Consider the following 12,084-nt stretch of genomic DNA (forward strand, 5'->3'; position numbering starts at 1 on the left):
CCTTCTCTCCCAGGCTGAAAGACTCTGTTCTTACTCTGTTGTGTTTTAGGTTACCAGAAACACTTGTCTTTCAAAAATTATGATGGCTCATACGATGTGTTCTGCCATAACAACCAGGAAGGAAGTGTCTGGTGAGAGATTAAAACTTTGTTTCCCCCAAGAGGGGCGCCTCTTCTCTGAGGAGAAGGAGAGAGAGCAATGAGGGGAGGGATTTGTAAGAATGAGACTGGGAAGAGAGGAGGGAGGGGAGTGTGATTGGGATGTAAAGTGAATTTAAAAAAAGAATTCAGGAAAAAAACCCTTTGTTTTCAATAGCATAAGTTATTTTCTAAACAGGACTTGCAAGAAGGTGAGAGCAGCTTGTGCTCAGGGAGGGGTTTTCCAGCCAAGTGGGTTTTAAAGTGGTTTTACAGAGAAAATAAAACCCAAAAATGTATTCTTTTCAGTCTGATGCAACAATATTCCCACAGTCTCACGCAACCTGCTTAGCTGTCTGGTCACTTAGTGACGGCTTTCTGTGGTGACACAGCTCATCAGCTCCATGACAAGTGTCACATCTTACTCTGCGCCTCCCAGTCTTGTTTAGATACTGGAAAGGGAAACCAGAAGACCCCATAGCATTCTAGATCATACCAGAGCTGTTTCTGGGCATGTGTAATCAAATGAACTACACAGTCAGACCTTGAGTGGCCAAGATCCACCTGCTCTGTTTTCTACCAATTTGCTGTTTACCATATTTTATGGACCCCAGTGAAAGGGCCACCATCAGTCAAGACTAGTAACTGTCAACATTAGACACGTATGAATGCTTTACCAAAGGGAACAGTGCTGGTGAACCTGTAGCGATGACATCTTCACTCTGTTTGCTTTGATGGTCCCCATTGCAGGCTCAGTGCCCTTTCTTTCAAGACCTTTGAGAAAATGAAGGAATATATTTTCATCGAAGAGACGGTCCCCAAACAGACCTTGATCTGGCTTGTGAAGAAGCAGAAATCAAACGGATGCTTTAGAAAGAATGAGAATCTTGTCAACAATGCTCAGGAGGTATGGGACTCAAGGTGGCTTTCTACCCCGGTTTCTCTGTGTCACCTGCCTCTTCTGCCTTCCCTCCTCTGGAATGCATCATTCTTGTGAATGCCATGCCTTCCGAGTCAGCTGTAGTCACAGGTCTCTCTTGTGTGTGTCCTCTCCGCGAGCATCCGTCCCGCTTTGTGAATGTTTGACCAGAGCCTAGGCAGAAGCCTGCATATGTCTTTTGTTGAGTCAGGTTCCACAATCATTAAACTGGGAGAAAGGAGGGAAAAGGACTCAGCAGGGAAAGAAAGAACCTGGGAATGTGGAGTCAGACAATTCATTAAAGGGGGGCGGAGTTGAGTGTATGAGGAATTTCTTTCCACACCTTAGTCCTGAGGTTTAAATCAAGGTCTCGGGTAGAAAATGCAGCTCAGGCTGGAGAGATGGCTCAGTGGTTAAGAGCACTGACTGCTCTTCCAGAGGTCCTGAGTTCAATTCCCAACAACCACATGGTGGCTCACAGCCATCTGTAGTGGGATCTGATGCCCTCTTCTGGTGTGTCTGAAGATAGCAACGGTGTACTCATATAACTAAGACAAATAAATCTTAAAAAAAGAAAAGAAAATGCAGCTCAGCTCATAGAGTGCGTCGACACAGAAACGCAGCTCCTACCGCAAAGAAAACAAGAGATAATTTATCCTGAAATCAAGCATGAAGGACCATGTTCCAGGAACACAGATGTAGGTTGCTCCAGTTCCATGTTCCAATTTTGTTTGTTTAAGTTTTTTTTTTAAAGTAATGGAACAAAGAAAGTCATAACTCTGAGAACTTTTCAAATACATTGCTTAGTAGACGGTCAGAGCAAAGCAGGAGGAACTGAACCCTGGGACTCAGAAGCTAGCTGTTGACCCTCTTAGCCTTTTATTGGTGGAAACTAGGGATTTGTTAAATTAATACATTCCCAAAGGTTTTGTCTGTTAGTCACAAGATCTGGAGTCAGACACAGAGGTGATCAAGGAAGGGCTACTTAGGAGGCTAAAGATAGTTGAACTAGTTCTGGACCTGCAACATTCCAACCCCTCTATGACCACTGAGGTCTTTCACCTTCCTTCTGTCTCACCCATCAACAAAGTAGCTCTTTGCTTTGTTCAAATTAATACCAAATCAGCCACATGAACTGCTTAGAATGCAAGCCAAATACCAGGCCACAGAATACTGTGCACAACATACGTATATTTAAAATTGAATGTTAATGATTCTCGTCAGATAGCATGACTACTATTAACCTAACTTAAATACTATATGTTAGTGTTTTTGTGACAAAGGTTGCGTGTTCAAGCCTTTTCCCCAGTTAGTCTCCATTCGGAAACATGGTGGTTGTTTCATGGTTTGCTCTCCTTTTTAAAAAAAAAAAAAATTGGATATTTCTTTATTTTCATTTCAAATGTTATTCCCTTTCCCGGTTTCCTGTCCATAAGTCCCCTATCCCTTTCCCATCCCCTTCTTCTATAAGAGTGTTCCCCTCCCCATCCACCCCCTCCTCCCGTCTGCCCCTGACATTCCCTTACACTGGGGGTCCAACCTTGGCAGGACCAAGGGCTTCTCCTTCCATTGGTGCCCAACCAGGCCATCCTCTGCTACCTATGCAGTTGAAGCCATGGGTTAGTCCATGAATATAGTCTTTGGGTTGTGGTTTAGTCCCTGGAAGCTCTGGTCGGTTGGCATTGCTGTTTTTATGGGGTTGTAAGCCCCTTCAGCTCTTTCAGTTCTTTCTCTAATTCCTTCAACAGGGATCCCATTCTCAGTTCAGTGGTTTGCTGCTAGCATTTGCCTCTGTATTTGACATGCTCTGGATGTGTCTCTCAGGAGAGATCTATATCTGGTCCCTTTCAGCATGCACTTAATAGCTTCATCAATCTTATCTAGTCTTGGTGGCTGTATATATGTGGGCCACATGTGGGGCAGGCTCTGAATGGCCATTCCTTCAGTCTCTGCTCTAAACTTTGTCTCTGTTTCCCCTCCTATGGATAGTTTTGTTCTCCCTTTTAAGAAGGAGTGAAGTATCCACATTTTGGTCATCCTTCTTCTTGAGCTTCCTGTGGTCTGTGGCTTGCATCTTGGGTAATTTGAGCTTTTGGGCTAATATCCACTTAGCAGTGAGTGCATACCATGTGTGTTTTTCTGTGATTGGGTTACCTCACTCAGGATGATATTTTCCAGTTCCATCCATTTGCCTATGAATTTCATGATGTCATTGCTTTTAATAGCTGAGTAGTACTCCACTGTGTAGATGTACCACATTTTCTGTATCCATTCCTCTGTTGAAGGGCATCTGGGTTCTTTCCAGCTTCTGGCTATTATAAAGAGGGCTGCTATGACCATAGTGGAGTATGTGTCTTTGTTGTATGTTGGAGCAGCTTTTGGGTATACGCCCAGGAGACGTGCTCTCCTAAATGGCTCACTGTCCCTTTGTTCTCAGGACAGTGACGAGGATGACATCGCGCTTACTGCATACGTCGTCGGGGCGTTCCTTGAAGGTGGACTCAATTCCAGTGTACGGATTCTCATCATCTGTGGCTTCACTCTGCTAATGCATCTTAGTTGGAGTCTAGAATCAGAATGAAATCCTTAGACAGCATAAGATACCAGAACAACATTTAATTCATTACGATCCTTTGAACTGATGATGTTCAAAAGTCTTTTGATTCACCGACACTTTTGATGGCTAGAATTGTGGTTTTCCCCCAGGTTGGGTACACTCGTGGAAAAACTCAGTTTTTCTTGTGGTGTAGGTTATTTATGTGTTCCCTGAAGTGCGGCTAGGAACTTCAGCTTATGAACCTCTGCTCCAGTGGGCATGACGGCACACACAGCGTTAGTGGTAATTCTGGTGTTCAGGAAATCATGGCAAATTGATCATGGCATCTGAGGCCACTCCTGTTCATTATAGCCAGACCCAGACTCAAAAGTAAAAGCAGCGTCACTGAAGAAGGATGTCTGCTCTCAGCAAAGCCACAGTGGAAAAGTTTGTTTCCAAGACACTGAAGCGCTTTTTTCAATAATAATAATTTGGTAAATGGGCTTTCCATTTGCCAATTCTGCTCCTAAGAGAGAAAATTTCCAGGGTCATTAGCATATTTTCAAATGCAAAACTCTATTTAAAGCATGAAAGTAATATTTTAGGTCTAAAAAATACAACTGCGTGTGATCTGGGCAGTTAGCTCAGTTACTAAAGCACTTGCCTCGCATGCATGAGGACCTGAGTTCGGCTCCTAGAACCCATGAACAAGTGTAGGAAGCCTGGTAGATGGAAGCAAGTGCCTATCATCCTGTTACTAAGGAGACAGAGAAAAGAGGATCTTGGGACTTGCTGGCCAGCGAGGCTAATGTAATTAGTGAGCCCCAGCTAAAGCCAGACATCTCTAATGAGGTAACTTGTGGTCTTCAGATTGCCACCTAAATCTGTCCTCTGGCCACCATGACACATGCATATACACATGGTTGTGCACACACACACACACACACACACACACATAATTACATGTTTTGTGACATGAAAGAAGTTTATATTATATCTAAAATACTGCTGATCTGATATTAAAGCACCTCGCTCCTTAAATTTTGTTTTCCCCTCCGAAAATAGTAGTCCAAATGGTATGCTGTATGTGGTTTTAAAATTATAGTGTGTGAATCTATACGATAGGTTTATATGTAAAAATAAAACATGTGAGTATGTATGATGGGTTTGGATGTGAAATGTGCTTCAGGGATATAGCATACACATCATAAACAGAAGTTAGCGTAAGTACTCAGCAAACTCCCGAAATGTTGAGGTGTTACTTACAAGCATATCTTTCCCCCACCCCCAACTAGTTTCCTGCCCTCCGCAATGGTCTCTATTGCCTGGAAGAAGCATTTTCCAGTAGTGTCACCGATGACCACACTCAAGCTATCATGGCTTATGTGTTCACATTAGCTGGGAAGGAACAGCAAGTGAAGTCCTTACTCCCAATCCTGGATCGGTCTGCTACAAAAACGAGTAAGTCTTATTACCAATTTCTCTTCGCTAGTGGGCAAAAGTCCCGAGATCAAAGTACAGAGCCTACTGAGAGATCGGGGGTCGAACCCTCCCTCCACCAAGTGCTTCGGCGTCTCCGGAACACGTCAGCAACTGTCTTCAAAGATTGCCAGATATTTAACTTTTTCTCAAACACCTGAAGGAAAGGAAATTAAGCATGCTGCAGATCATAATTACCTCTGAGACGACTTAACACCCTAAGGAGATGCCATATTTATTTCCCAAGATGTCATAGAGAAAAACCACAGACTTGAATCCCAGAAAGTTTTTTCTCTCTAGAGGGTAGACATGTAAGATCCTGAGAGCAGGAAGTATGGGCTCTTTGCCCGAAGTGGATGGCTTCTTCCTCTGCCTTCCCGTGTGTATCTCTGTGTGTGGACACCCTTGGCTCCCTTTTATTTGTCCATATTTCATCTCCTCATAATCATCATCAAATTGGATCATGTACCACCTTAGAAAACTCATTTTAACCTTATCACCTCTTGAAAGGTCTTATCCTGAAATCTGATCAAGGCTTCAGTACATTCGTTTAAAATTCAGGCCACAACAGGAATCCAAAGAATAGAGCCTGTCTATATGTTACCCCTCTGAGTGAGTAACTTATAGGAGCTTGCTTTAAGGACTTGTGGAAATTCTTTGTATAGAGGCTGATTTTTTTCCCCCACTTTCTCAGATAATATGATATACTGGGAGAAAGACAAGAAACCCGAGGCAGACAGCTCTCCGTCATTCATTCCTTCCGCACTTTCTGGTGAGACAGAGAAGACGTGCTATGTGCTGTTGGCTGTCCTTTCCCAGGACCCTCCAGACCTCGATTATGCCAGCCAGATTGTGCAGTGGCTTGCCCAGTGGATGAACTCCCATGGGGGCTTCTCTGCCGTGCAGGTGATTGGCTGATACAGGGTGAATGTGCTTAACTCGGAAAATGATTAACGTTCAAGATGATAATAATCGTCACGATAACAGAGCTTCTGAGATGAAGAGTATTCGATATCCTTTTTGAGGATTGAGGCATTTTGCTTTGTGTCTATGAATGCTTTGCATGTGTCTACATCTCTCCATCGAATCCCCTTGATGTGGAGTTAGAGACGCTTGTCAGCCACCACAGGGATACTGAGAATCACACCTAGGTTTTCCGCAAGAGCAACGGTGCTCCTAACCACCGAGCTGTATCTCCAGCTCGAACATTTCATATTCCGAATCAAATTCAGAATTCTTTAGCCCGATGATTACTCATGGCTCGTTCTTGTGTTTCAGACACTCTTGCGAGGAGACTCTATCTTAGGTGATAAATGAGAGATTCCCTTTAAAGAATGTAGGCCAAGTGTGTCTCCATTGCACAGTGGAAAGCAGAGTGAAGGTCTAGAAGAGATTTTCTTCATAAGAACAGAGTCTAGGTACTGCAGGTATCTGATGGTACAATGGTCAAAGCACATGTCAACTAGGAAGAGAGATTTCTCTGTGCTTCTGTGGTCTCTGCATCAGAGAAAACAAAAATGGGAACAGAAAATAAGAAAACGAATAGCCAGGAAGCCACAGGCGATCCCTTCCCTAACAGGGAGAATTGAAAGTCAGGGGAACTAGAGTTTCATTTAATGAGGACAATGTCCTTTTCTCTCCTCCTTTAAGGCTCTGTCCTTGTGAGATGGCAGGGTGATGAAATTCCAAAGACCCCTTTTCTGGATTTTGTCTCTCTTTGAGGATAAGGGGACAGAAGTGTGGTCATCACACTGTGTGATACCTTCACTGTCTGACTAGATTTGACATGATATCAACAGTGGAGATGGTGATTTATTAAAAAAAAAATTTCGGAAAACTAAAATCCAATTAATTTGCTGAAGACAATGACCTGGCAGCAACTCCCACCGCTGAGCCTTCTTTGGTGTTCGCAGCATTGATTCTTGTCCTATTGGTAGCTTTAGGAATGTTTGTGGGGACTGACAAAAAGTTTGTCATCAACAATGGCTGACCTGTACCACTGTTCTGTTCAGGACACCACAGTGTGCCTTCTCGCCCTGACCCGATACATGAAGTTAACCGGCTCTAACCCTCAAAACACCATCACCCTGAGCACGGAAGAGTCTGAGGAGGTTTTCCACGTTAACAGAGATAACCGCCTTCTGGTACAGCACTCAAAAGTATCCAAGGGCCACAGACAATACACGGTGGATGTAGAAGGAGACGGATGCTCGTTCATCCAGGTAATGAAGCCTTCCTCGCCGAGAGAACTGAGCCTGTCTATAAGAATCCAGACCACTGTTCAGCTATGCGTGATGTGTTCTGTCACTTTGACTCTTCCTGGTTCCTGCTTCTCTCACATTCTTCTAGCAACAGCAGAAAATGCAAGATACGTTATAGAGAAGCTAATTCACATTTTTTAAATTATTTTTAAAGTTAACATTTAGGGACTGGAGAGATGATTCTGTGGTTAAGAACACTGGCCACTCTCTAGAGGATCAGGGTTCAATTCCGAACATCCACATGGTGACCACAACTCCAGTTCCAGGAGATCTGATATTCTCTTCTGGCCTCTGTCAGCACTGAACACCACAAAACACCCACACACATAGAATAAAATAACAAATCTTTATAAAGTAGTAAAGTTGGTATACAGAGTAATATGTTTCCTAATAGCATTTTCATGGATGTTTTATTCGTCTTTCTTCCTTATTCCCATCACCCCCTTTACCCTCTTTGTTGAAGGCCCATCCCATCAATATCCCCTTTCTGCTTTCATGCCATAAGCACCTCATTATCTCCACAAATAAAAGCTCTTTTTTCCATTTCATGATTCTCTTTCTAATTCCCCCCACTCTTTCCCCACAACACACACACACACACACACACACACACACACACACACACACAAAAACATAGACACACACACATGTACAAGTATATATATATACACATTAAACATTTTGAGTAATTAAATTTGTCATACTGCTGATAGAGAGTATTCTGCCTTCATCCAATTATGTCATCACACTGTCCCCCATAAACACTTCACTGATCTTGGTTCCCTGATGATAGATAGCTCTATAAAGCACATTGAATATGGAGTTAAAGAGATAGCAGGTTCTTCAGTTTTTACTACGGGATGATTCTCAAGATGCTATCCTTCCCAGGCTACCCTCAGGTACAATGTGCCCCTTCCTAAGGAGGCCTCGGGGTTTTCCCTTTCTGTGAAAACTAGAAAGAGCAACTCTTCAGATGAACTCCAGACCAAGTTTGACCTCACGGTGACCCTCACGTAAGTGTAACGTTTTAATATCCACTCCCAGGTCAGAGAACTCGATCAAAGAGTTATTTCAAATAGGACTGAAGAAAACCAAACCTGAATGACAGTGACCACAGTGAGTCCCAGGTTGACAGGTGATCTACACCACGGCCACATCACTGTCTTTTTAGATACTGGCTTATTAGACATCTTCGGCAATGTCTACGTGTGTGTGATTCACACTCCTCAGCTACAACCTGAGAGCTGTTGCCTTGCTGACCGATTAAGAGTGTGGAAGCTCTCCTTGGGTGTTGGGCAAATCTAAAGCTGACAGGAACGGACATGACGTAAACAAGGACGGTTCTGTCTGTAGTTCTGACTTTGTGGGATTCGGGAAGGCTTTGTGTTCACAGAAGTCATGATCAGAGACAGGTGATGCCGCCTCGCCCACCCAGCCTCTCGACCACTGTCCCTCGGCTGTGACTGCACTCATGGCCGAGGATGAAGTCTGCCAGCTCTCCAGACTTCAGGCTTATTAGCGCACCTGCCCACCTGCCAGCCTCACTGAGAGAGCTGGTGTTCCTAAACCCACGTAGAGATGTGTTTGCTTTTTCATTTCAGGTATACTGGAGCTCACGAAAGCTCCGGTATAGTCCTCGTGGATGTGAGGATGCTCTCTGGCTTTACTCCTGTCTTCTCATCTATCGAGGAGGTAAGTAAGAGTAGCCCTGTTTCCCAACACAGAGAAAGTGAGAGTGCATAAAAGATAAACTGAATAATGGAATTCTTCATCTAAGCGCATTTCTTCGGGGTTGACGTTTGTATTTTGTCTGTACTGGAACAGGAGGAATGATGTTTTTATTCTGCAGAAATGTAATCGTTAGGCCCACTCTTCATCGTGTGTTTTTTTGCCCAGTTCCCTTGTATTCTCACTGAAACACTGAGGTACAAAGGGAACTTTCCCTAAACAGACAGCATAGTGCTCACCTCTAGAGGGGAACTCAGGTGTTCTGATCCTCAACTCTTCTTGTCAATCTCCTCAAAGCTTAAATTCAATGGTCAAGTGATGAAGACGGACATAAAGAACGGCCATGTTCTTTTCTACTTGAAAAACGTAAGTTCGACAACAATAGCTTGTTTTTTTCTTCCCTGACTTTGCTTCTGAGTTTTGTTTCATGGCTTTGTCTTCTGAGGGGGTGTTTGAAACCTTCTATTTATTAGGGACATGTGTGAAAGACTTTACTGTCTTAATGAGACACTGAAGATAGGCTGTGATCTACCTCACTAATCATACCCTTTCTATTAACAAGTTATTTTGTGTGAGCCATGGTTGCCTGACTCCTGTTTAGAAACGTCTTTAATCCTTACAGAATGTGATGTAGTCAGTTACAGAGATGAATAATTCTTCTACAGCTTGAACGCCAATGGAGAATGCATGATTTTTTTATTGCTTAAACCGTACATAGTCAAAGTATATACTGTGACATTTTGACATACAAATGTGAGTTGATTATTACAAACAAGCCACTAACAATCCTCTCTTCATAAAATTACCTTTTTAGCATAATATTTTAAATGTGGTCTTATTTAATTTCACACACATATACAGGGTATTCTGACAATATTCATTCTTCATCCCCTGCATCTCCTTCTCCCAGGACCCCCCCCACACACACACATACACACACACACACACACACACACACATGCTCCCAACCTCACGTCCTCTTTTAAGTAATCCACCAAATCTAATTAGTACTGCCCATATGCACATGAGTATGCGACCACCTACTGTGACGTGTTCAACCTATCAGAGGCAACACCCCAGAAGAAAACTGGCTCTCCCTGCCTAACAGACATCCATTGTCAATAGCAAGAGGTGTGCATCTGCCAAGTAGTTTCCTATCATTCCCCTGCCACGGTTTCAGTATCCATCAATCTGTTAGCAAACAGACATGGCTTATTTCCGTCCCTAGGCACGTGTGAGCAATGTTGAGGTGAGCATGGCAGTGCCCTTTCAAGATAATAATCCAGTTTCTCTTGGATGTATCCTCTCAAGTAGGCTTTCTGAATCGTGTCATAATTCTATTTTTATTTTGGGCATGAGAAACTCCAAACCGTGGTGTGACTTCCGAAGCATTCTTGCTATGCACACATCCTTCCCACTCACACCAACCTACTCTCTCTAGCATGTTTGAGTGCATGCCTTAATAAAGCACCCACGCACCTTAACCTAAGCAGTGAAGCTTAAATGTTTACATGATTTAATGTCAGCTAGCTCGTCGTTTTGCTGTCATATAAGCTAGCGGTGGACTTGGTGTCTAAATTATGTAGGTCACAAGCTCATGGAGTAAGTTTCTCAGTAACATTCTTTTTTCTCATCTACTAAGACTTGCTTATCATTCACTCCTTTATAGGTTCCCAAGGCAGCAACCAGCTTCACCTTCTCTATTGAGCAAACCAACCTTGTGGTCAACATCCAGCCAGCCCCGGTCACGGTCCACGGCTATGAAAAAGGTAAACAACCACATCACAGCCATTGAACATGTCTGTAACTCACTCTCTGAGCCACGGTACACCCCCAAACCACGATGGTTTCATGTTATAGGATAATTCTTTTATTATTTCATGATGTGGATTCTGACTGCGACAGTTCCCGGGGTATCTTTTTTTTTTTTTTTAGAATTGTTTATTTATTTTATGTATATGAGTACACTGTTGCTGTCTGCAGACACACCAGATGAGGGCATCAGGCCCCATTACAGATGGTTGTGAGCCACCATGTGGTTGCTGGGAATTGAACTCAGGACCTCTGGAAGAACAGTCAGTGCTCTTAACCTCTGAGCCATCTCTCCAGCCCGTTCCCGGGGTATCTTAACACTCAGAATCTCTTTTCTGTATTGTGCAAAGACTCATCCTTAACTTAAATATAAATGACTGCTAACCTTCCAAGCCTTTTCCATTATCATTGTTACTGAGTTAAAGATTTACTCTTGCATGATGCTTCTATGATTTCAACTTAAGAATGGAAGAGAAAACATTATAGGGAAAAATGTAATAGATTGTGCTTCAAAGCAGTGACTTGTGGAGACCATGACACATCCCTTGGGACTTGAGCTTGGTTAGTTTCTTGTTGGATGCCATTCAGAGTTTGTCAAGGAGTAGACAAACACCACCTGTCCTTTACTAATTTAAGGCGCCCTGTCATATGACTTCCTTTAGGGGAATCTAAGGCTCGTTAAATGGATGAGTGATTACTTCTCTTGAAAAATGACTGGAAAGATTCGGTTTAGTGTCTTACACACAGTTGGAGATCTGGTAAAGACAAATGCTCTTTTTATTTTCCAGATGAATATGCTTTTGATTCTTACAACATCAATAGCATTTCAGATTCCCAGTAAGACAAAGCAGCTCACAGAGAAAAAAGTAAGGACGTTGTACGGAAGATGCTTCTTAAAGCCGCTCATGTTTTTCTTAATAGCTTGGCAGGTTATAAATGTGTGTGTGTGTGTGTGTGTGTGTGTGTGTGTGTGTGTGTGTGTACACATGACTTATACATCAGCATGCATGTTTATAGAGCTGTTGGGGGGGGGAGAGATGTGTATTTACTGTTTAAAGTCTGCTTTAAATTGCAGGTGTGAGGCTATTTCTTTGAATATACTTTTCTCCTGTCACCATCCTAACAGAGAGCCTGACCAAGCACCTCTCACATCCTGAAGGATCTTCCATCACAGTGACTTCCTGTCAGCTTCACGTCCTTCCTTCTTTCCAT

General features: G+C 43.1%; 1 protein-coding gene across 1 annotated transcript in view; it reads left to right on the forward strand.

The window, feature by feature from the left end:
* LOC116904573 (ovostatin homolog) overlaps positions 1 to 11,713 on the forward strand; it is a 42,201-nt gene extending 30,488 nt beyond the window's left edge. Inside the window, exons 25-35 of the mRNA XM_032907372.1 lie at positions 50 to 131; positions 888 to 1,044; positions 3,494 to 3,568; positions 4,888 to 5,053; positions 5,766 to 5,977; positions 7,084 to 7,293; positions 8,221 to 8,345; positions 8,934 to 9,024; positions 9,358 to 9,426; positions 10,730 to 10,829; positions 11,661 to 11,713. Coding sequence (XP_032763263.1) covers positions 50 to 131; positions 888 to 1,044; positions 3,494 to 3,568; positions 4,888 to 5,053; positions 5,766 to 5,977; positions 7,084 to 7,293; positions 8,221 to 8,345; positions 8,934 to 9,024; positions 9,358 to 9,426; positions 10,730 to 10,829; positions 11,661 to 11,713 — 1,340 coding nt within the window. The remainder of the gene's footprint in view (positions 1 to 49; positions 132 to 887; positions 1,045 to 3,493; positions 3,569 to 4,887; positions 5,054 to 5,765; positions 5,978 to 7,083; positions 7,294 to 8,220; positions 8,346 to 8,933; positions 9,025 to 9,357; positions 9,427 to 10,729; positions 10,830 to 11,660) is intronic.
* Positions 11,714 to 12,084: the final 371 nt, after the last annotated feature.

This window comes from Rattus rattus, chromosome 6 (genome assembly GCF_011064425.1).
Source record: "Rattus rattus isolate New Zealand chromosome 6, Rrattus_CSIRO_v1, whole genome shotgun sequence".
Taxonomy (NCBI): domain Eukaryota; kingdom Metazoa; phylum Chordata; class Mammalia; order Rodentia; family Muridae; genus Rattus; species Rattus rattus.